The following is a 25,607-nucleotide window of genomic DNA, read 5'->3' as shown; positions in this document are numbered from 1 at the left end:
TGGAGGGGCTTCCTATGTAGCCTAAAAGTTTTCCACGATCCAATGTCAGATCAAAGGTTTGATTTCCCCAACAGTCCTCACTACGCACACATTTGTATAGGTAATGATGCCTGTGTAAAAATGTTGTATCATTCTGCAGCAGCTGAGCAGAGCTGTGTATACAGCAACACAAAGAGGTGAGTAGAAAATGTTTACGTCCACCCGCTACCCAACAAGGGTGGCTGTGAGTTTTCAGAAGTGAATAATTGTAAGCTGATGTGCAGCCAAACATAAATCACATAGCATGCCTTGTGGGGCTAACTTCAAACTCCACAAATACAACCAGTGGACATTCATCTGCTTTTTAACTGGGAATTAAGCTTTTGTAAATGGATTTTGTTTTCTCTTTCCACTGGTGATGGCTACATAGGGATGTTTGTGGTACCCCTTTATTAGGGATGAGTTCTGGTAACTGCTAGCAAAAGACACCTTACCTTGTTTGTTTTGTTAGGAATACCAGCTATATCTATTTTTCAGCTTTGAGGAGCCTGCACTAGTTCCCATTTGCTCTCTCCACCATATCCTCAGAGATTTATGCTTTTAAAACACCAATTCCCTCGAGCTTGGTTGCTAAAAACCTCCCTCTCCAAATGAGAGCATCTGCAGAGTGTCCTTGAGTGAGAGCACTGCAGCGGATCTTAAAAGCTTTAATAATCTGGACATATTCCAAAAAGTCCCTCAACCTACCACCTCCTTTTCCCTCCCATCTTTCTTCTTTTCCAAAACCTTGCCATGAAGATCTGTGTCATTAATATTTCAGCATCAGCTATTCACAGGCATTGGCTGCACTGCAGTGCATCTCATCAATAAGAGCTGGTAAAGGCTGTGTAGTTTACCACACTGCCTTCATCCAGCAGAGGAATAAGAGCAAAAGATAGCGAGAGATTAAGACACAGAGAGACACTGAACAGCCACAGAAGGGTAAGATTGCGTAGTGAGGTCAGTGTGCACTGAGGTGCTTTTCACCATCATCCTTGAATCAGATCCTGCAGCTAGTACCAAAGCAAGCAATCAAAAATGGATGTCTTTAAGAAAGGTTTCTCCATTGCTAAAGAAGGTGTGGTGGCTGCAGCAGAAAAGACCAAACAGGGAGTGACTGAGGCTGCAGAGAAGACCAAAGAGGGTGTGATGTATGTAGGTAAGAGACAACTATTTTTAATATACAATTGAGCCTGAAATGTAACATAAATTATCTTCCAGAAAGCAAGAAGTACTGGATAGTGATTAAAACATGGGACTGAAAGGCAGGAGATCTGCATCCCATCTCCACCTCTGCCACAGTCTCACTGTGTAATCTTGGAGTGTCCAAACCTTCCATGCCTCAGTTTCTCCATCTGTAAAACAGAGATACTTACCTACTTCCCAGGGTGGGGGGAGGGAGGCAGGCAGGATTGCTACATATGAATTAATGCAATGTTCAGAAAGCACTTTGAGATCCTCTGATGGAAGGTGCATATTACAATTATTATTCCCTCTTTGCTTTCAGGGTAGGTCACTTACTCTCCAAACATTTGGCTACTGGCAATCTCTCTTTCACCTCCAAAGGTGCAGTGACTGAGGTTATTAAGGGCATACAGAGTGATTCTGTTTATTAAGTTAGGCTAGTACAAATCACCTGTTTCCCCACTCTCATGTCATTTTATTCTGAGATCCTCCTCCTTATGCTCTATAACCCTTTACATTCTCCATGCAAAAATCCTTTACTTGGTTTGCAAAGAGACAGTTATCAGTGTTGATTTGGGCATAACCTTTCATGGGTAAAAACCCCACTTCTTCAGATGCCTGGAGTGAAAATTACAGATGCAGGCATAAGTATATATTGGCACATGAAGAGAAGGGACTTACCTTACATTACCTCACTTGTAAGGTAACTCCCTTCTCTTCAAGTGCCAATATATACTTATGCCTGCATCTGTAATTTTCACTCCAGGCATCTGAAGAAGTGGGTTTTTTACCCACGAAAGCTTATGCCTAAATAAATCTGTTAGTCTTTAAGGTGCCACCGGACTCCTCGTTATTTTTGTGGATACAGACTAACACGGCTACCCCTCTGATACTAGTTATCAGTGTTTTCCAATGGCTAGGTGCTGGATCATGACACAAGTTGTGCCCTTCCTGGAAACATCCATTGTATAATGAATTCTCTCCATTTCCATAAACCCTACAGTAATCATTTCAAAGCTGCCTTTGAAACCTGGTATCTGCACTGTCTGATGGAGGTGCATGTATGATACTGGTGGACAAAACCAGTGGGTTGGTATAACACTCTGTGTGTAGTCTAACATTCTTACATTATCCCATTATCCTCAGAAGGGAGGATTGCTATTGTATGTGCTGGCTGTGGGTAAGCTGTAATTTTTAAATAGAAAAGGCTCTTGATTCCATTATCACTGCCTTATACATAGAGTATCACCACTTTAAAAACCTTACTGTAGTTACAGAGCTGCATTTTCAAAATTCAGTGGAATCAGAAACCACATTTGTAGCAAATCTTCATCCCCAGATTTAGACAATTATTGATGTAGTACAGAAAGAAAAGGAATACTTGTGGCACCTTAGAGGCTAACCAATTTATTTGAGCATAAGCTTTCATGAGCTACAGCCCTGCCATTATCTAGCAATATATAACCAATTCACATTTTAATCTGAAGCTGAACCACAAGCAAAAGTTTAACATTACAGGATCTCTAAAAATAAGTAAGTAAAAATGACAAATACAACATGACACCCAGCTGTCAAATGTGGGGATTGCTATTGTACCCAATTCCTTCTTTCTAGGTGATCAGAGCAAGGTCAGACCAGAATACTTAGCATTTTTATAAATATTTTCCCAAATATCATACCAGGCCTTGGATTTGCTTTTCATTTTTTGCACAGTCATGAGACAAAGTGTGGAATGTTCTGCCATCATCTTATGTATTTAACCATTTCAAAAACTTTTTGAAAGCCTTCTTTTAAACCTAAAAAGCTGAATGAAGAGTCCATTAGAGCCTGACTTTGAGGAGCATGGATAATTTTTTAACTATATCAGGCAAATAAACATTTTTGTCAGTAGAGCATCACACAATGCATTATAAAATGCTCTCCATCTTTTTTATGATGCATTGTGTGATGCTTTGCTCATTAAGGGCCTGATCCTCCATGGTGGTGAGTGCATACTGCATGCCAGAGCATGATTAGCCCTTTTCAGGGTACCCAGGATTTCACAGAATGGGGATGCTAAAATCCAGATAATTAAGATCTCTCAGAATTTGGTTTAAATGAGCAAAAGAGGTGGATGCCAGTTATGTGCATGTGTACCACCCATTATCATTGCAGTGGCCAGAACCTATTTGCTGCCCTACACTCCCTAGCTATATGCCCATGAAAGGCTAATCAAAATGCCCAATTACATTAAAATGCTCGGTCAGTACTTTTCCCTCTTTCCATAACCTACTACAGTTAGGTTGCTGTTAAGACACTGCATGAAGGAATTTGAACTCTGACTCTGAATCTGCTGTGTAGTTGGAACCACTCAGAGATGTGAAAGTCTTTTCTGGATGTCAGAAAAAGGATAGTAGTGGGTGGGGTGGATGTCTTGTTTTGAGTCAACTTCTTACATAACTCTGCTAATGAATCAAAAGCCAGCATTTCATTGCACTGATGGGATCTCTGAGTCCTCCTGAGGATTGCAGTTGACCAGACATCAGTACCAGTATTGATGAGTCACTGCAGCTTGAGATAAAATGGCTAGTTCTGTGACATCTACTGCAGCACACGGCTTCCTGAACTCTATAGGGTCATCATAGTTCTGCTGGTATCTTCACTCTGATCTCTGGGCCAGAAAGTTTCAATTCACAACCCATATCAATGCCTGGGGGTGGGGGTTCCACTACCCTGTGCTAACACTGCAATGCAGTTTGAGGTTGTGGGGTCTGCACTGGTAAGAGATGCTGCCATTACAGTCAGTCATTCAAATGGGGTCCTCTCTGCCTATGGATGTGGTTACCCAGGCGGGAAAGAAAGATCTCATGGCACTTTGTTCATGGCACTGGGTTTCTTTTCAAATTCCCTCACTCAATAAAAACAAGTTCTCCTGTCCATGCTACTGCTGTCACTGAGACCATAATAGTTGCAGTGGATTCCTGCAGTTGCTGCATTATCAGCAGCAACACTGGGACAAATTCTTAGTTGGTGTAAATAGGTATAAACTCCAGTGAAGTCAATGGAACTATATCAATTTACACTAGCAGAGAATCTGATGCAATATTGGGTTGTAAGGCACACAGGACAACAAGCAATAGAGAAAGATCACAATCATAAACACAAAATTATATTCAGTATTACGTAAATACTAGAAATACTAGATAATCCAATCCAGTAGCTCTCAATAAAGAATGCAGTTCTGGCATGCCCAAAATATCTGGTCTCATGCATCAGTCACAAGATACCCAACGCATTGACCTTTACAGATGAAAAGACCAGATCTAATACCTCGTACAGGAGCTGTACACCCCCTGTCATGTGTTATTCCTGTCTGAATACATGTCTGTCCTTAGTGCACAATGCTTCACTATCACTACAGTGTACCTATTTAAAATACAAAACTTCGTATTGGGGTCTCATTTCCCAATGGTAGATTTTCTATACAGTATTCATTTCTTATTCCTTTTTGGCAGGGAAGGTATGAACATGTGACTGTATGCACACAAGCTGCAAGCAAAGGTTCAAAAGTAACTGCAACTTGACAGCTTCAATGGAATGCTTTTCAGTTCAACAGATACCCTTGCCAGCAAGTGACATGTGCTGGAAGATTAGATTTCATAGAGTGCATTATGAGAGCTGAAGTCTGAGTCATTGGGTGTGGTCTTGAGTGCATTGAAAAAAAAATGAAAAGAACCTAACAAGCTGTGTACAAGCTGCAGTGCCGAGGGGCTTTTTTGCTGCTGTTGCTTCTGCTTCGGTCTTTAATTGCATTCAGATATTTTTGTTTTCCCAGGTTCCCTCTTCTTAGGAATTATTTTCTATTAGAAAAAAGAAGAAAAAACATAGCTATTTGTGAAGAGTCCTGGCAAAAAACAAATGTAATGATTGAGATAAGAGTAACTCATTACAATTCTTGTTTTTATTTGTTTGTTCATTGAAGTAATGCAAAGATAACGAATACATGAATTCAGCTAATTAAACCAGCTGATTTCCAGATATTTAAGAACTTACATTTTTATAAGCATTAAAGCAGAGCTATGTTTGAATGGCTGTCACTGGTGCATTGTAGGACAAATAAGCATTAAGCAGTGCTCTTTTGGAATGGTACAGCTTGATGCATTGGGTATTTGTAGGAATAATGAACATTAAAGCAAGACTATATTAGAATAGAACTTGGTGCACTGGGCACATACCAGCGCCTCATTAATTATTGTGAGCGTTTATGCAATGCAGACCTGTTCTGCTCACTGTTGTTTGATGTTACATGATTATAGAGAGTATTACAACCACAGTGCCATATTCTCTGGCTTTCGGATACTGGCATATCATGCATAGTCCTGTTAATCCATTCTGCTACATTAATCAAAAATTTATTCTCCTCTACATGACTGTACAGTCATTTAAGGGTGAAGTAGAATGTTAGGTTGTTAAGTAGTAAGGCATCTTCCTTATATTCGAGTCTAGATGACCTTAACAAACATTACAAAAATGATCTGTTGTTTGTATGTAGTGCTATAACCGTGTCAGTCCCAGGATATTAGAGAGACAAGGTAGGAGAGGTAATATCTTATATTAGACCAACTTCTGTTGGTGAGACGAGCTTTTGAGCTACACAGAGCTCTGTTATGTTTAACAGTACATTACAAATGTCAATCAGACAGGAGAGAACTGGGCTGGGTTAGTTGTTATCACAGCAGTACACTTGTTCTGCCTTCCTTCTAGGCTTGTCATGAGTGCTGGGCATCGTCTGCAATTCATTTTCCCCACCTCACCCACCCACAATTATTGAATCAGTGCTGCTGTAGCTAATGATCTGGGTGCTTCTGCATCACTATTTACAGTGTTTTGTAATTTGGCCATAAAAACTGTCCATTTTTATGACATGAGTGTGAAAAAGTAAAGAGAAGATTTGTGGATTTAAATGATTTTTAATAAGATGAAAAACGGTTTTTAGGGAAAATTCATTATTAAAGTCAATGGAGTCAAGGGATGGTTTTTAACATGAAACCGAATCTAGCTATTGCAGAGGCTTCCAGCCACTAGGGCAGTGGGTTTCAACCTGTGGTCTGTGGACCCCTGAGGGTCTGCAGGCTACGTCTAAGATTTCCAAAGGGGTCTGCACCTTCATTTGAAATTTTGAAAAAAGGTTGAAAATCTCAGCACTAGGGGATGTCTACACTGCAGCTGGGAGCGTGCTGCCCAGCCCAGGCAGGCAGACACATGCAAGCTCTGCTCAAGCTAGTGCACTAAAAATAGCAGTGTGGACATTGCTGCATAGATGGCAGATGGGGTTCGCACCCCAAACTCATAACTAGGGACTGGGCAGGCTTGTACACAGCCCTGCCATGTTGCAACGGCCACACTACTATTTTTAGTGCACTAGGTTGAGCAGAGGTAGCGCGTTTGCTTACCCAGGCTAAGAGGCACGCTCCAAGCTGCAGTGTAAACATACTGTAAGTGATCATAGAATATCAGGGTTGAAAGGGACCTCAGGAGGTCATCTAGTCCAACCCCCTACTCAAAGCAGGACCAATCCCCAACTAAATCATCCCAGCCAGGGCTTTGTCAAGCCTGACCTTAAAAATATCTAAAGAAGGAGATTCCACCACCTCCCTAGGTAATGCATTCCAGTGCTTCACCACCCTCCCAGTGAAAAAGTTTTTCCTAATACCCAACCTAAACCTCCCCCACTGCAATTTGAGACCATTACTCCTTGTTCTGTCATCAGCTACCACTGAGAACAGTCTAGAGCCATCCTCTTTGGAACCCCCTTTCAGGTAGTTGAAAGCAGCTATCAAATCCCCCTTCATTCTTCCCTTCTGCAGACTAAACAATCCCAGTTCCCTCAGCCTCTCCTCATAAGTCATGTGTTCCAGTCTCCTAGTGATCTGAGGTACTGAGCATGCTGCAGTACACCAATACAATGAGGTCTGTTGAGCAAGTAGTTTCAGGCTTAAAGGAAAACCACAATTATTTGTTGTTGTTCCTTAGGAGCCAGTCCCCTCAACTCCCATTGACTTCAATACCTCACAGCATTGGGCTGCTAAATACATTATATATTCTTTACTGTGAAAATAAATAAATATTTTTTTAGAAATACCTGCGCTGTCATCATCACCATGACAGTGACTGGCAACCTGTATCTCTCTGAGCCCAATCCTGTACTCCTTACATATTAAAAACTTCCACTGACTGTATGAAATCAGGGCCTTAACAAGTGCTGAGCCTGGACCTCCTGCTGGGAAGTAGGGGAAGAGACAGGAAATGTAGCTCAGTGTTTGAAAGCATGAAAAAAGCAAACTTCTGGCATTTCTTTATGGTAAGTTCTTTTTTGGTTTCTTTTGCATAATTAGTTAATCTAACATGGGTTTAACTGCACTGTTAAATCAACCAGTTTTTCATTGTAAAGATATTACTGAAATGTGTAAAAAGTGCAGGTTAATTGTCCAGGCACCTCCAAATAATACATATGCCAGTAAAACTAATTGGAGCTATCCAACTTCCAACGGAAAAGCTCCCATGGACTTCAGTGAGAGTAGGATTTGGCCCTTATTGAGAACTACTCAAGGACCCTGCAGCTTAGGACCACGCCCTATCAGAACTCAAGTGGTCTGCATGCAGAAACCAGAGAGGTCTTCCCATAGGGGATGATGTTGATGGAGCCTATGTTTCCTTTTCCAGGTACGAAAACCAAGGAGGGGGTTGTGCACGGCGTGAGTTCAGGTGAGAGTACAGTCCCTACAGATTTGTGTAAATCGATAGCTCACTGTTGTAAAAATGGATAAGAATATAATTCCGACTGACATGAAGCAAGAGGAGTTTTCTTTTACACTTTAGAAGCCCAAGTACCATGGTTCCCAGAATGATTCTTTGGTGATGGAAATGCTCTGCATGCTGGGACTCCTAAACCAAGTAACACAGGAAAGGCCTCACAGAGGCTTCAATATTCTGCTCAGCATGTCTGAGAGGAAGAGTGTTCTGCTGCTGGATGGGTCAAGGAGGCTTGTCATTGGGCAGTGTTGTAGGCTGGGGCAATTTTCAGTGCTGGAAGCAGACCGGAAGGGTTTCATCAGTAGATCTAGTCAGAAAAATTCCGACAAAACATTTTTCAACAGACTTTGCAGAATCACTGAAATCAAAATATTCTGTGAAGACAGTTTGATTTTGATAACATTAATTTGGAAACCTGCTTGGTTTTCTCCCAGCTCACCCACCCAACTCCTTGGCAGCCTGCCTGGCAGGCTGTCTTAGAGTTTATGACCCCACCACATCCAGGGTCCCTGGCTCCATGGCTGCTGACCAGATGGACTGCACTCTTGCTTTCAGTGCAAATTTTGAAATTTTTGGTTTTCATTCTAATTTGGAACAGAACCAAATTTTGAGAAATCTTCTGTGAAACAGAATCACCTTTCTTCAGCCAGCTCTGTTAATCCTCTAGAAGGGGCTTATAGGGAGGATTTAGCTAGATGGAAAGGGGTTACAGAAGGGCAGTCCAGTTTGACAGTCTACAATGGGCAAGATGACGTTTTTTTCTATTTTTGTGCTACTGCTTCTTGGAGTAGGTTTGTTTTGTGATCTGCCCCTTCTCTAAAGGTTGCCAGGTTGCAATACCCACCTATTCTTGAGGTAAGCAGCATGTGTGAGAATTAGCCCCAATGCACTTTAAAATTAAATGGTTTGGATGTATCCTACGTACAGAAAGTCCAAATAACAGATAGCACGGGGCAAAATATTGCTGTGTTACCCTGCTATGCTGTTATCCAGTTAAACAAAGACTGATTTTGAACTTAATTCACGGACTCTACTTTTTCTTGAACCTTTAGTTGCTGAGAAAACCAAAGAGCAGGCCAATGTGGTGGGTGAAGCTGTTGTGGCCAGCGTGAACACAGTGGCAAAACAGACTGTAGAAGGAGCAGAGAACATTGTAACCACTACTGGGATTGTAAAAAAGGTATGTTCGTTTTTTCAGAGACTTACAGGAAATAAGAGGCTTGTTTTGCATTATACTTCCTCGAACACCTGGGTAGGTTTCTGAGGCTCAGTTTATTATTTACAGTTGAGATCACCTATGTATTTACTCGGACAACCCTGCTGTGATATCAGATATAATGCTATATTTAATGTGATGATTTAATAGAGATATAGTGAGTTAATACCACCTCATATTTTGCTATGTAATACAGGTTAGTACAGGCACAGTGTTCATCTGCGCATTGCTTAGAGACCTTATATTCTAGGCACCATGACCAAGATTTTCAAAACTGACTAGTGACGTTGGCTGCCTCAACTTTTGGATACTCAACTTGGGATACTTTAAAGGGGCCTGATTGTCACAAAGTGCTAAGCACCCACCCTCTAAAAATTGGGCCCCTTTACAGCGTCCTCAGTTGGAGCTCCAAAAATTGAGGCAGCCAAAGTCATCAGTCACTGAAAATCTTCATCTATATGCTTAGAGACTCAGGTGATCAATACTTAGCCATATCATTCTCCAGCATAGCGTATCTATTTTCTCATAAAACTATCTATATTTCTTTAGAGAGAAAGCTGAGGACTAAAGTTCTGATCATAGGATTGGGAGCCAGGAACTTCTGAGTTCTAACCCCAGGTTGTGATATCTGTTCCTGTTACAGCTTAATGCAAATCAGACAAGCTCTCTGCATTAATTTCCCCCCTTTTTTTAAAGTAGACGTAATAATAATATTTTCCAATGTCACAAGGGTGTTTTGAGAATGAGTCAGTTCATATTTGTAAAAAATACAGGCCTTGGAACCAAATGTTCACTATACTCCAAACTGCTACAGGTTTTAGAATCATGAAAGGCCCTAAAGTTTGTTGTGTGTTGATTAAAGATTCCATAAAGTCAGAGTTCAGATTAAAATCTGAACCACCCCAAAGGGTGTTGGTATTCAGATCTAGAGATTATTTTAGCCAGCTATAGAGATAAGAATTAGCTACAATATTTATACCCAGATCTGGACCCAGATATCAAGCTTCTACAGAATTTGGAGGAGGCATCCTTGGATCTAAGGCTTTGGTTCAGACCCTTTCCTGGTATTGAAGTTTATGTTTTAAAACTTTATTTTCATTGTTTTTTTAAAAAAATATAAAGACACCATGAAGCAAAACGTATGTAAATACATGCACAAGATAGAAATACCACATAAATAACAAAATTCAACATTCATTATTTGTAAAACTTGGAAAAAAACAAAAACAACGAAAGAAAAAACCTGAACCTCTAGCGGTGATGTAGGGCATCAGTTATTAAAGCAACTAAATAAGTGAGAACATAACTTATGAGGATTGGGGAATAATATATAATGCAAAAATGTCTGCAGTAGTTTCATGTGTGAGTAGACATCCTCATATTTTTTCCAAGCATTTCTATTAGACAGAGATTTTTTTTCCATGAATGCAGTAGTGTTTGAGGAAGGAACTGCAGATTTCCATTTTCTCAGAATAACTCTTTCAGCCACTAAAATAGTTATTTCAATCTATTTCTTAATGTTAACTGTTAATACCAACTCAACCCTAAAATACACAAGCTTGGAGAAGGAAAAATAGCAACACTTACAAGTTGTTGAGAGCACTGAATCGTCGGCGATCCCTTGAGGTCAAGGATGATCTTTCACAGGTTTTATTTTTCATGGGTCCTTCGGTGACTGAGAAATCCGATTCTTGAGCCACAGGCTCGTTGGCAGACATTACAGGTGGTGTTGGAAGACAGGGTTAGACCGCAATTGCTGTGTGCCAGTTGTCTGTCCTTTCTTTTCTGGCGTTTTCTGTGACCAGGGCAAGCCGATTTTCCTTAAAAGTAGACATTCCCTCTCTGACAAGTCTTCACCAATTGTCCCTATCCTGGGCTGCTGTCTCCCAGTGTGTGGTGTTGATGCCACATCTCCTGATGTTTATCTTGAGGGTGTCTTTAAAGCATTTCTTTTGGCCTCCCCATTTCCTTTCTCCTTTGGTGAGTTGGGCATATAGTTGTTGTTTTGGTAAGCGTACATTAGGCGTGCGCACACAGTGCCCGCTCCACCTCAGCTGGTGCTGGATAATCAGGGCCTTGACACTGAAGATGTTGGCCTCTGTGAGGACACCGACGTTAGCGCGATGATCCTCCCACTTTATGTTGAGGATCTTCTGAAGAAAGTGCTGGTGCTGGCGTTCCAGGTTTTTCAGGTGTTTTCTGTAGGTAACCCAAGTCTCTCAGCCGTAGAGGAGAGTTGGGGTTACCACCACTTTATAAACTAACAGTCTAGTGTGTGTTCTGATGTTGTGGTTGTTGAACACCCGGCGAGACAGTCTGCCAAAGGCAAGGCGGGCACAGCAAATTCTGTGCTGAATCTCAACATCTGTGACTGCCCTCTGTGAGAGATGGCTGCCAAGACAGGCAAAGTATTATACATTTTCCAGTTCTTCTTTGTCGATATAGATCTTCCTTCCTCTGATGATTGACCAGGGACTGGTTGGTGGAGAACTTTTGTTTTGCCAATGTTCAGAACTAGCCCTAGGCTTTTATAAGCTTCAAAGAAGCAATTAAGGGCTGTTTGAAGATCCTCCTTTTGAGTGTGCAACAACAGCAAAATCATCTGCGTACTGAAGTTTGGTTATTGTGGTTGATATTACTTTAGTTCTGGCATGGAGATGAGAAATGTTGAAGAAGTTGCTGTCAATCCGATATTGGATGCCAATGCCCTGTGGTAGACAGTCTTGGGTTAATGTTTTCATAGCTACTAAGAAAATGGGGAAAAGAGTGGGGCCCAGTACTCAACCTTGTTTTATGCCAGTTTGGATGACAAAGGTCTCAGAGATAGAACCACTGCACAGGATGGAGGCAGTCATCTGGTCATGGAAGAGTCTTACAATGGTGACAAATTTGCTTGGGCAGCCAAACTTTGACATAATTTTCCACAGAGCCTCACGGTTGACAGAGTCAAAGGCTTTGGTCAGATCGATAAAGGACGTATACAGCTCCTGGTGTTGTTCTTGACATTTTTCCTGGATCTGCCTGGCTGCGAAAATCATGTCGGTTGCGTCTCATGATGGTCTGAAGCCACACTGGGACTCTGGAAGTACTTCCTCTGCAAGAGGGAGCAGGCGATTCAATAAGATTCTAGCAAGAATCTTCCCAGCACTGGAGAGGAGGGCAATGCCTCGATAGTTGCCAGAGATGGCCCTGTCTCCCTTTTTGAAAATGGTGATGATCTTAGCATTAGGTAAATCAGCAGGAATTTCTTCAGTGTGCCAGATTTTTGAAGAGCAGCGAGTGAAACTTGTTAGTCAGTGTTTCCCCCCACACACACACACACACTTTCAGTACTTCAGCTGGTATGCCATCAGGACCTGGTGCTTTATTGTTCTTCATTGGTCTCATTGCTTTGCAGACCTCCTCAGGTGTTGATGAGTTGGCAAGAGTTTCCTAGATTGGGTGCTGAGGGATGGAGTCGATGGTATCGACAGTTACAGTTGATTCTCGATTTAGAAGCTTTTGGTAGTGTTCCTTCCAGTGCTCTTGGATGGATTCAATATCTTTAAAAAGGGTACTACCATCTTTGGATCTCAGAGGTGTAAGGCCACATGAGCTTGGTCCGTACAGGGTCTTTGTCTCACACAAAAAGCTTTGCATATCATGTCTGTCAGCGAATGTTTGGATTTCTTTTGCTTTGTCCTTCCACCATTTATTTTTGATTTCTCAGATCCTCCTTTGAACTTCAGCTTTGAGCTGATGGCAAGAGCTCTGCTTCTGACTGGATAGTGGTTGGTTTTGCCAGTCGCAGAAAGCTTTTCTCTTCTGGTCCAAAAGGACTGTAATCTCAGTGTTGTTGCTGTCAAACTAGTCCTGATGGCAGCAGGTAGCAAGGCCAACGGATTCCTTGCAAACCTCATGGATGATCTGTTTTAGGACTTCCCAGTCTTCTGCGACACTTGTGCTGTCATTTTCAGATGTGCAGATAGCCAGTTTTTCACTGAGGAGATTGGAAGTTCTCTTGGTGCACTGAGTATTGAAGTCTTTGGATGTTGTATTGCCATCTGTATGATTTGGATTGCTTTCTATGTTTTGGTGCAATCCTGATGGATGTGACTGACCTCACCAGGTGGTGGTCAGTCCAGCAATTGTCGGCTCCTCTCATGATACAGGTGACTTGGACATCTCTTAGATCCTGTGTTCTTACAATGACATAGTCTAGGAGGTGCCACTGTTTTGAGAGGGAGTGTTGCCAAATTGTTTTGTACTTGTTGCTTTGTCTGAAGATTGTGTTTGTGATCACAAGGTCGTGCTCTGCACATTTCTGAGTAGAAAGATTCCACTGGAATTGGTCTTGTCCAAATTCATTGATATCGCTGAGTCAGTCTTTTTCATCTCTCTGCTCTCCTTTACTTAGTCTCCGCTAAGTAACGGTCAATAAATCTGTTACTTCTTTGTATTATTCAGGAGCTTTTCTAAATACAAAGTAAAAAAAAAGGCATTATTTTTGGTGTGCAGGTCATGTTTAATGCAAAGCTTTTGTGAATGAGGCCTATTGATATTGTACATTACTCATCACTCCATTGGGTGGATTTCAGTTGGTTATTTTAGAAAGTTGACCTCCTCTAAGTAACCTTGTCTGAGAGCAGGGATGAACTTTTCATCTGCATGACTCTGCACAAAGCTTGCTGCATTGCAGACTCTCACCATGTGATCAAAAGCAAGCAAGAATACACACACACATACATACTTGTTAAATGTCCCTCAGGGGTTGGAAGAATTTCCCAGTAGCTAATATTTTACTGTTGTTCTCCCCTCCCCATTTCATCCATTTTTCTTGTCAGGTGTGATATGGTCTAGTTGTCAGTTCGAGGCTCTGTGATTTTAAAATGGTCTTGTTCTTCTTTTATGTCACTTCACAAATTATTCTGGTAATTTTCAATTCTTTGCAACCACTCTGCATTTAATTTACTGTTGGATCCCATAATTATTTTATCTGTTTGAGCTAACACATCTGTATTCTACTGATTCATTAGACATTTCCTTTCTTAAAGCTTGCACATTTTGAAAAAGGAATAGGGAGGAGAATCAGAAATACTTCACATAAATGGGCCAAAATCTGCTCCCCAAAACAACTCTCATTGTCATTAATGGGGTTCCACTGGGAGAATTAAGAGCAGAATATCTGTTTGCTAAGTGTATTCAGTTAGGGTGAAATTCAACCATCATAAAAGCATATAAGAATCTATAGAAGGCCTCTGATGTGGTGGAACTACTGTCTGCATCAGGGGCATGTTATGGGGAAGGACATGGAACTTAAAGATATCACAATTAGACTGAATGCACAACTGGAACCGGTTCCCCTTTGTATATGTGCTTCATGATAGACTAAGGATTTATCTCATGCTATTTCTCAATATGGCATGGAAAATTAAGATTGTGCTAAAAGTAAAATAAGCTTTAACTGGGAGAGATTGCACATATGTAGTATTTTCTTTGTCTCATTCTTATTAAATGTCTGGTTTAATAAATTATAGATTCATAGATACTAAGGTCAGAAGGGACCACCATGATCATCTAGTCTGACCTCCTGCACAACGCAGGCCACAGAATTTCACCCACCCACTCTTGCAAAAAACCTCTCACCTATGTCTGAGCTACTGAAGTCCTGAAATCGTGGTTTAAAGACTTCAAGGAGCAGAGAATCCTCCAGGAAGTGACCCGTGCCCCATGCTACAGAGGAAGGTGAAAAACCTCCAGGGCCCCTTCCAATCTGCCCTGGAGGAAAATTCCTTCCTGACCCCAAATATGAGCATATGGGCAATTCCTTCCTGACCCCAAACCCTGAGCATATGGGCATGATTCACCAGCCAGATACTACAGAAAATTCTTCCCTGGGTAACTCAGATCCCACCCCATCTAACATCCCATCACAGGCCATTAGGCCTATTTACCATGAATATTTAATTACCAAAATCATGTTATCCCATCATACCATCTCCTCCATAAACTTATCAAGTTTAATCTTAAAGCCAGATAGATCTTTTGCCCCCACTGCTTCCCTTGGAAGGCTATTCCAAAACTTCACTCCTTTGATGGTTAGAAACCTTCGTCTAATTTCAAGTCTAAACTTCCTGGTGGCCAATTTATATCCATTTGTTCTTGTGTCCACACTGGTACTGAGCTTAAATAATTCCTCTCCCTCTCCGGTATTTATCCCTCTGATATATTTATAGAGAGCAATCATATCTCCCCTCAACCTTCTTTTAGTTAGGCTAAACAAGCCAAGCTCCTTGAGTCTCCTTTCATAAGACAAGTTTTCCATTCCTCGGATCATCCTAGTAGCCCTTCTCTGTACCTGTTCCAGTTTGAATTCATCCTTCTAAAACATGGGACACCAGAACTGCACACAGTATTCCAGGTGAGGTCTCACCAGTTATACTTGTATAAAGGTATTAAAACCTCCTTATCTCTACTGGAAATACCTCTCCTGATGCATCCCAAGACCGCATTAGCTTTTTTCACGGCCATATCACATTGGCAGCTCATAGTCATCCTATGATCGACCAATACTCCGAGGCCTTCTCCTCCTCTGTTACTTCTAAATGATGCGTCCCCAGCTTATAACTAAAATTCTTGTTATTAATCCCTAAATGCATAACCTTACACCAGTTTACAAGGTCATCCAGATCCTCCTGTATGATATCCCAGTCCTTCTCTAAGTTGGCAATACCTCCCAGCTTTGTATCATCCTCAAACTTTATTAGAACACTCCCACACCCAAAAAATGGGAGTGGGCAAATTAATGTCTTATCATCCCATAAACCGCATAAGATGTACACGATGTGCAACGTGGCTGAGTGAGTGTTTCTGGTGAAACTTTAATTTTGCACGTTAAATGGTAATACTCTGAGAAATCACATGAGAAAAGATTGCATCATAGGAACCCATTTGGCAGTCCTTATTCATAAGAGCAGTCCCACTGAAGCCAATGGGAGTTTGTCTGGCTGCAGAGTGAGTGAAAACTGAGTAAGCACATCAAGAGTTGATCCTATAAAAGTAAACTGCATATTAAAAGGTAGAAAAGCCATGCACTGTAATCTGTGCACGGTATGCAGATGTTTTCTGCTAATGTCTGGCTCTGATTGCTCTTTTCGTCAGAAATGTCGGCATCATTTAGGGCGCATTCAGCCTGAACCATTCCAACTGAATAAGTCTGCAGAATTTATCAACATATCTAACCTCTAAAATCATGAGCGGAGGAGTTCTCTCCAAGAAGTATCACCTGTGCTTCAGAATCTGAAGACATTAACTCCATAGTGTGCTGAGTCTCTGCCTACCCCCTGGCAAGCTGGTGTACCCTTATCATTTATTAACCTTGTAGCAGACCAGGTCACCAATGTACCTCTTCAGGTTCACAGCTTTAAACAAAAATAAAACAAAACAATCCTGCTTTCCACTGAATTTGCTGCCTTTCCAGCTACAGAAAGCAATGCATCATCAATTATCATTCGATGAAGTGAGCTGTAGCTCACGAAAGTTTATGCTCAAATAAATTGGTTAGTCTCTAAGGTGCCACAAGTCCTCCTTTTCTTTTTGCGAATACAGACTAACACGGCTGCTACTCTGAAACCTATCAATTATTATTAAGGCTCAGGAAGGTGTCTGGTATTATGGAGGGGATAGTGTCACCATTTAAAATTTTTAAACTAGTGTGGCATTAAAAACCCAATTTTTCTCCAATTCCAACAAATCCCATTTTGTATGAGTGATCTCTAGCCAGAGGAGAATTTAGGGAAAATGTTGATGTCTGAAAAGAGGTGTTTAAAATGGTAATTTAAAATAAAGGTATCAATTTTAAGACTTAGTCACTTTCTCAGGCAGAGTTCCATTTCAGAGGGATTTCAAATGGTCAGCACCTCTCAGGATTGGGCCCATAGTGGAATGAACCATAAAGACAGCAGGAAATTCTCATTGTATCTGAATCATACTACAGAGACTTTAGCCCCTTTGCTGTCTAAAGGACATTTGACATACAAATATCAAAATGACATGGGTATGCCCCTAATGCTTGAATGTACATTCTGAGATTTTAAGAATATTCAGTAGGTACCTGAAAATTTTCACTACCTGAAAATCCATGGCCCCTGAATTACACCTGCTATGGTCCCTGGGGAGTTAAAAACCAGGTCTTCTCCCTAGCTGAAGTGAATTGACCAAAGAGATTTGATTCAAAAGCCAGCAAGTGTTCCACCTACCAATCAAAGCCATTATAAGGTAGCATAAACCTTTTGTGCCTTTATTACTTTACTTATAACCTGTAGTCCAGCACAGATCCCACCACTCTATGGCACAAGCATTACTATAAAGAACTTTGCTACATCAAAGTCTAAACACAAAATAAATAACATTAAACTCACCTGTAAAATAAATGCCATGTATAAAAATGTCAAATTTTAAAATGGAACAGACGACCTCCATTAAAATGAATGTAAGCATTTTTTTTTACTTCTCTGGAGAAATAGGGAAACACAAAGAGAAAATCTTTGGACTTTATTATTTGCCAGTTGAGCCAAACTGATGATTCAATTAATGGAAAAACCTCCTGGTAATGCATGAGAAAATCTGTCACTTTACCAGTCACAATGAAATGTAAATGATATGGACAAGAGTAAATTAATCATTTTCAACATTTTCTGTACGCCCTTAAGCAAGGTCTGCAAGAGATGTATATTCTCCCTTTAAACATCCCCTGGCGAATATGCCTAAAAGATAGAGAGGTTTCATTAACTTTTCTGTGGAGTCTCCTCAATGTTGTGGAATCCCTCTTTTTGGGAGGCCCCAGAGCCTCTCTGCATCTTGACTCCATTGGAGCTGCATTGCCAGGGAGCCAGAGATGTAGACATGAAAGGCCTATTGAGGGTATTGGAGCCAATCTAGAGCTGCAACGCCTTCATTCAATTAGCCCTGTTCTCTGGGAGATCCTCTCTCTCACTCTCTTGAGAGAAAAGGAGTACTTGTGGCACCTTAGAGACTAACAAATTTAAGTCTCTAAAGTGCCACAAGTACTCCTTTTCTTTTTGCCAATACAGACTAACACGGCTGCTACTCTGAAATCTCTCTTGAGAGAGAATATAACAGTAAAACATATATACAAAGCCCATATTGTATGGGGGAAAGGACAGTCTTATGGCCAAAAAGCAGAGAACTAAGAGTTGGGAGATTTTGGTTCTTTTCCCAGGTCAGCCACAGACTTGCTCTATGATCTTGTACAAGTCTGTGTGCCTCAATTTTCCCATTTCTTATGTCACAGGAGTGAGATTTACTTTGTTAATATTTATAAAGGCTCTGAAATCCTGAGAGGAAAGTTGCATATTAGTACAAAGTATATGACAATTTAAAATACATTAAAAAACCCCTGTGCTTAACATTTAAGATACAGTGTGCCATACAAATATTAGTTAATTAATCACTGTAACACTATTGTGCAGTAGGGATATATTATTATCCTGATTTTAACACAGCGTGAAATCCTGGCTGCATTGAAATCAATGGCAAAATTCTCATTGACTTTAATAGAGGCAGGATTTTACCCTATACATCTTCCCCAATGTCACACAGCAAATGTGTGGTACAGCTGGGATTGGTACCCACCAGTTGCTAGCTCTTTGTTCTGTATGCAGACCTCTGTAGATCATATTGCCTACTTTTAAAAAAGCCTTAAATTAGGTTTATCAGCTAGCAGCCTTAACTCCCAGCCAACAAATGCCAGATTGCAGACTGCAGCCCTGTCTCGTCCAATATTCTCTATCCTGGACAGGCAAACTGGAGGGAAGTAAGTGGGGAAAAAGACGGTGAGGTGAAAACCTTAACACAACCTGTCACTTCTTTATCTTGTAATTGTGTTGGTTCCTGCCATGTTGGTTTAGAAAAATTCTCAAGACACTTGTTTCCTGTCCCTTCTAGAAACAGATTGATGAGGCAGTTACATTATTCTTTAATGGAGTCTTAGCTAAAAGCACATTTTAGAGGACCAGTAACTAGTAAAATGGATGAATATGGATTCTTACATCCACTGTCACGCTCAGACACTGTTTCCTGTGAATGACCCCAAAGCAGGAATTCCTTTTTTTTAAAAAAAAACAACATTATCTGTAGAGTCAAAAAAGCTGCAACCCTCTTCATGAGAAGAGCAGAGCAGTCCTCTACAAGAGAGGTTTCTGACTGCAGTAAGTTGCCCTTTCTGCTTGTTCACACACTCACACAAATGGCCTCTGTTTGTTTCTCTGACAGTAGGCGCTAGGTTTAACTCCCAGGCTGTCTCCAGAGCCATTATTTCACCTCCACAAATCAGCATGGATTCTGTAAACCCATTGAAGGCCACACATGGGGAGACTGCACTACTGCTGAACCAATTGCAACTGATTTTGTGTAATAAAAAGAAAAGTAACAATCTGTATGAATTAAGTAAGGCACATGAGGCAACTAAAAAATAGGCAAGAAAGAAAGAAAATACTGGTCCTAAACAAGTTTAAAATAATATGAAACACTTTGAAAATACAGTTTCAGGCTATTTATACTTTTTGTACATTGTTTAGTTATAAAATGTACTGCTGTTTATTTTTTATATGGTGCCAAAGGCATGCCAATTACTTTACAAACACAGATCCCAATCCTGCAATCAGATCTGCCTGTGTGCATCCAATTGCAGGGTTGGCGTCATAAGTTTGGCCTCTATCTGACACTTTACAAATACTGAGGGTCAGATCCTCAGCTGATGCTCATGCTTTTTACGTTGCAAAATGTTATAGTAAGTTATGGACATATCCCTGGCAGGTGTCAGAGGACTTAATGACTTCAATACTTAGCACTTTACATATAAGCTCTAATTAAGTTTCAGAACAAGAATGCCCCTGTGTGTGACACAGTTTAGTACTATAATCCTCATTTTTACAGATGAGCAGAGAGATTAAATGAATATCCCAAGGCTATAGTGGGAATCATTATTGGAGCTGAGACTAGTGGTTAGGAGTTCCTAATTTTTAGTCCTGTACGTGGACCACACTTCTTTCATAATGGGCTGATTATTTATGGCAACTCTGATTTTACTGTGAGATTTCCATCTGAACTCACCAGGATAGCAGCATAACCAATGGAGGAGAAACAGGCTGAAGGGCTGCTACTTCTCAATTCTATTCTATACTGGTTTTTATACTGTGCTCATCACCATGGTATCTGAGCGCTTTCCAGTAGTGCATTAAGCAATGTGACTCCTCGACTGTCACAGGTTGTTTGTTCCTTATCCTCTCCCCAGAGGGCATGGTCATAAATATAAAGGGAAGGGTAACCACCTTTCTATATACCATGCTATAAAATCCCTCCTGGCCAGAGGCAAAACCCTTTCACCTCTAAAGGTTTAAGAAGCTAAGATAACCTCACTGGCACCTGACCCAAAATGACCAATGAGGGGACAAGATACTTTCAAATCTGGAGGGGGGGGGGGGGGACAAAGGGTTCTGTCTGTCTGTGTGATGCTTTTGCCGGGAACAGATCAGAAATGCAAGCCTTCCAACTCCTATTAAGTTAGTAAGTAATCTAGCTAGAAAATGCATTAGGTTTTCTTTTGTTTAATGGCTGGTAAAATAAGCTGTGCTGGATGGAATGTACATTCCTGTTTTTGTGTCTTTTTGCAACTTAAGGTTTTTCCTAGAGGGATTCTCTATGTTTTGAATCTGATTACTCTGTAAGGTATTTACCATCCTGATTTTACAGAGGTGATTCTTTTACCTTTTCTTTAATTAAAATTCTTCTTTTAAGAACCTGAGTGATTAGAGCACTCACCTGGGACATAGGAGACCTGGGATCCAATCCTCCTGCTCCTCTGACTTTAATGATTTATCCGGAGTGCAAGTACAAGCTTCACCAGGAGAGACTGAGGGGAGCCCCACATCAGACTATCCTATAGCCCAATGATTAGAACGCTCACTTGAGAGGTGGGAGAGCGCTGTTCAAACCCCTCCTCCTGCTCAGGAGAAGGGAGAACTTGAACTGGGGGTCTCGCACATCTCATGTGAGAACCTAGATGCTGAGCGAAAAGTTACAAGGGAGTTGCTGCTTCCTCCCTGCAACTGGCTGTTTTATATGAACTTGCTTGAGGGGCCTGATCCAATCACGCCTACTGAATTGAGCCCCACATGTAACTTAGGCAGAGGAATGCGTATCTTCCCCTGGTTTGTGAACTGCTCTGGGTGTCGTGTCCAGCTGCCTAGAGTGAAGGAGAAGTGTGTGTGCTCAGAGGCAGAAACATAGGTGCCAAATGAGTTGAGGAACCTGCAGGGTTCAGTGTTTGACATATTCCTTTACCTCTCACCTCCATAAATAGGTGCTACTCGCACACTGCAGGGACAATGCTACCCACTAAAAGAATGAGCATAAAGGAGGAGTGAGCCTCATAACAAATATATAGCTTGATTTTCCATTTCCTCACTGAAGTCTTGCACCAACTTTGAAATGGATTCTGGCAGTAAAATGAGAATTGATAATATTTAATCCTTTGTCAAATAGATACATAGATGTGAATTTCTTCATATGAAGCCACTTGAGCATTTTGGGAGCTATCAGATGCACATTATCCTCCTTATGGAATGAGTGGCTAGTGTGAGGTAGATAATCTGGGGAAAATCAGTGTAGAATCTCCCTTCCTGCAAGTGAAAATGAAATTCATCTGTACGTGCTATGTTTCCCACGTTCAAAGAGCCAATGTTCCATTTTAGATTAAAGAAAACTACTTAACAAAAAAAGACAGTCTCCAAGAAGGAGAAAGTAGGGTGTCTCTCATTCTGTAAGAACTTCCAGTTCAAATCCTTTCACAGCCCTGCTCCCCAACAGACAGACAGACTTAAAACACTTCAAGGTGCTGTGACAGACCCAGACCAGTGGGGTACAGGAGTCTGGTAAAAGGCAAATATACTGGCCACTGGATGAATAGTTTTCTGTTCCCTGCGTGACCAGAGCAGGGGCCGCAGTAGAGTAATCAGGAACCTGCTAGAACCAATTAAGACAGGCAAGCTAATTAAGACACCTGTAGCCAATTAAGAACATACTAGAATCGGTTATGGCAGGCAGACTAATCAGGACACCTGGTTTAAAAAGGAAATCCCATTAGTTAGTAGGGGGATGGGGGAGGGCATGCAAGGAGCAGGGAGTGAGAAGGCGTGCTGCTGGAGGACTGAGGAGTACAAGTGTGATCAGACTTCAGGAGGAAGATCCTGCAGTGAGGATAAAGAAGGTGCTTGGCGGAGGCCATAGGGAAGTAGCCCAGGGAGTTGTAGCTGTCATGCAGCTGATACAGGGGATACTGTAGACAGCTGCTATCCACAGGGCTCTGGACTGGAAGCCAGTGTAGAGGGTGGGCCTGGGTTCTCCAATCCCCTGATTGGACACAGGAGGAGCTGACCTGGTCTGTAAGCAACACGAGAAGGGAAGGTCTTATTTGGAAAGGGATCTGGCCTGTCCCCGACCCACTAGGTGGGACAATAGACACTGCAGATTGTTCTCCGTTTCCCCCATGCTGGCCAGTGATGAGGTTAGCTGAGTGAATGGCAGGTTTGAGCCTCTAGTAGAAGAGGCCAAACTGAGGGTTGCCGTGAACCTCTGAGGTGAGCAAATCCGCCAAAAAGTGCAAGACCCACCAAGGCAGAGGAGGAACTTTGTCACAGTGCAAATACAGAAAACTGAATCAGAGCTGTATATGCCATAGGGCAAACCTGTTGTTTTCTCCACATATGAAATATTTGACTCCATTTTGCAAAGTCTGTTTGAATAGCCTCTTTAAAATTAACTGGCCAATACACCATGCTGCAATAAGGGTAATTGTATTGTGTATATCCTGCAGGATGAGTTATCTCACCCAGAGCACCCTACAGAACCAGCTGATGCAGAAGAGCCCCCAGCAGAAGCCATAAAAGCCAGTGGAGAGGTAAAGTCCAGACACAAACCAACTAACCCTAGAATCCTTAGCTGGTCCAGGGTTTTTCTCACCATCTATCATATGTATATTTTATGTACCTTTTTGTTCTCATGAAAATGAAAGACTAACATAGTCTTTAGCTAAGCATAGGTAAGCAAGTCATGTGCAAGGCTCTTTAAAAAAGTCTCCTAATGCACTTTTAAGCTTTACCTGCACCACCGTAGGAGTTATATTTCTGGATCTTCCCCACACCCACCATTCTATCAGTGCACCTCCATGCTGCTGCACAAAGGACCCTATACTCTAGTCCTGGGTCTCTCTGGCTCAATGCTGCATGATTCAGTGGTTTTATGACAAACTTAAATGGAGATTAGGCTAAGAATCACCAAACTAAATTTCACTAGGAAGTTGAGCTAGAATAGGAATGTGTATGATTCTTAAAGGGGAAAGGATAACTCACTAACCTTCTGTATCACCTATAGTCCCTATCGTCTTATGTCCTATTTTTAATGTGAGGATCAACTTTGGTAATCTGTGTTTTCCTGTTATATACAGTCTGTTTGAAATTAGTCCATTTTCTTGTCTTGTTTCTCTTGTAGGGTGAAAATGAAGCCAATTAATCAATTTCAGGACTACTAGTGTGAACGTGAGAATTCCAGGAGTACACACTGAAACGTTAGTAGACACCACAGTAGGGAAATCCTCCTTCCCATAGGCTAACTACTTTCAGCACTATATCCTTTCACTTGCCTCGCTAACATATCATACAATATATGTATGTCAGACTCTTGATTCTATGTATATGGCAACTGTTCACTGTGGTCTGTCTCTCTCTAAGTATCTCTATATCCTTTGTGGCTTTTTACCTTCCCATCTTTGAGTCTTCTGACTGTCTGGTTTGTTAGCAAATAATATGTTGTGGTTAAAATCACTGGCCAATGTCTTATCTCCATTTGCATCAGCACTTGGAATCCCTAGCTATGATAATGATTTTTTTTAAACTACAAAATAAAAGTGTTTGAACTACTTTTTTCTTTGTCTTGTCAGTCCCTTTTATATGTAAAAGTTCTTCTAAGCGTTAATGTCTTGAGTTGAGTTTCAAAGCTGAAAACCTTTCCAGAAGTGCGCACGTGGTGCTCTAAGAATTAACTGTCAAAAGGAGAAATAATCCAGTACTCTGCTCCACATGTCACCAATGAAATGAGGGGGGAGGGTCTGAAATCCTTAGAAGTACCCCTGACATGGGCAAGGGTGCAAGGACTGAAATCATTAAGGGGAAAATCCCTTCAAATGGGAAAGGAGAAGAGCCCTTGAGATCCTGAGCAGGAATCACAGCTTGAAATGTGGATCAGTGTGGTCTGAAATGTTCAGGGAGAAATTCTTCTGGGAATGGAGGATGGGGAGTGTTGAAAATTTCAGAGGCGTTTCCTTCCAGACTAATACACAAATAATTAATAATACTGGTCTCTTAGATAGAGCTTTTCATCTGTAGATCTCAAAGCACTTTACAAAGGTGGTCAGTAACAGAGGGTCTCAAATCCTCAGAGAGGGTAAATGTTTCTGAAACTCACTCTAATAAGCACAAAATACAACATAAAAGTAACTACAGATAAGCACAGCACATGGATGCAGTAGGCATTCTTTTATAGGTATGAAACCTCCATGCATCCAGTCAAATAATATTTGGATACTTGATTTCTACTGGAATGATGCTGGAATACATGCTAACTCTGGAAATGTGAGCTATTTACTCTACATAGCCCACAGGCTCTTTTTGAGCTGTTACTATTTAACAGTACAGTGCTGCATTTGTCTTATTTTTTGAACCAATAACTGAGCCTTTGGAGTCATTCTGGTCTCGCCCTTCTTTGTGGCTGAACTATGGTTGCCATTATCACCACCTTCACTAGCCCCAAAGACTGTAATGGCCTAATATTACACCAGAGCACTTGCTACATTAATGAAGAATGGCACAACCTCTTCCTTATGGATAATGATGCAGATAGGTGGGGATTTTCCCTTGTGAATATACCCTTGCTATAGCTCAATGTAAGACCAACTTGGAGGAGAGAGGGTTCAGACAGAAATAGCAAAAAGCATGTTGAACCTACTTCTGTATTCAAACCCTTTGTTATTTATTCCACCACCAACATAACCTGAACATTTTAGCTTGATCTAATAGGTTTGTCTGTATATAATGGACAGATAGAATAAAATTAAGTAACTGATATCCACCAACCCACTGGATTAAAAACTGCTCTGCTGTTGTCATAAATAGGCAGGATTATTGTAAACTGAGTCGTCTGATGATAAATGTCCAAGGAGCGTCATAAACACATTAAGGAGAACTACTAGTGAAATGCGAACACATAGGCAAGTATGTGTTACAACAGAAAGTCAGTCATTGGATAGCAAATGCTATTGAATGGAAATGGTAAAAGGAGGAGA

General features: G+C 41.2%; 1 protein-coding gene across 1 annotated transcript; it reads left to right on the top strand.

Moving 5' to 3' along the window:
* Positions 1–766: 766 nt before the first annotated feature.
* On the top strand, positions 767–24,171 carry SNCG (synuclein gamma). Its single transcript, XM_084635468.1, has 5 exons — positions 767–1,177; positions 7,906–7,947; positions 9,048–9,175; positions 23,085–23,168; positions 23,759–24,171. The coding sequence occupies exons 1-5, from the start codon at positions 1,057–1,059 to the stop codon at positions 23,777–23,779; spliced, it is 396 nt and encodes a 131-aa protein (XP_084491594.1). The 5' UTR covers positions 767–1,056; the 3' UTR covers positions 23,780–24,171.
* Positions 24,172–25,607: the final 1,436 nt, after the last annotated feature.

Source organism: Lepidochelys olivacea (assembly GCF_965140295.1).
Source record: "Lepidochelys olivacea isolate rLepOli2 genome assembly, chromosome: 7".
NCBI classification, from domain to species: Eukaryota; Metazoa; Chordata; order Testudines; family Cheloniidae; genus Lepidochelys; species Lepidochelys olivacea.
The sequence above is the reverse complement of the archived record's forward strand: the minus strand, read 5'-3'. Positions and strand labels throughout refer to the sequence as shown.

Bases quoted from the DNA above. Each gene is read 5' to 3' on its own strand.
- SNCG (XM_084635468.1), top strand. From the start codon at position 1,057: ATGGATGTCTTTAAGAAAGGTTTCTCCATTGCTAAAGAAGGTGTGGTG. The intron at 1,178-7,905 runs GTAAGAGACAAC...TTCCTTTTCCAG, and splicing joins AGAGGGTGTGATGTATGTAG to GTACGAAAACCAAGGAGGGG. The intron at 9,176-23,084 runs GTATGTTCGTTT...TATATCCTGCAG, and splicing joins CTACTGGGATTGTAAAAAAG to GATGAGTTATCTCACCCAGA.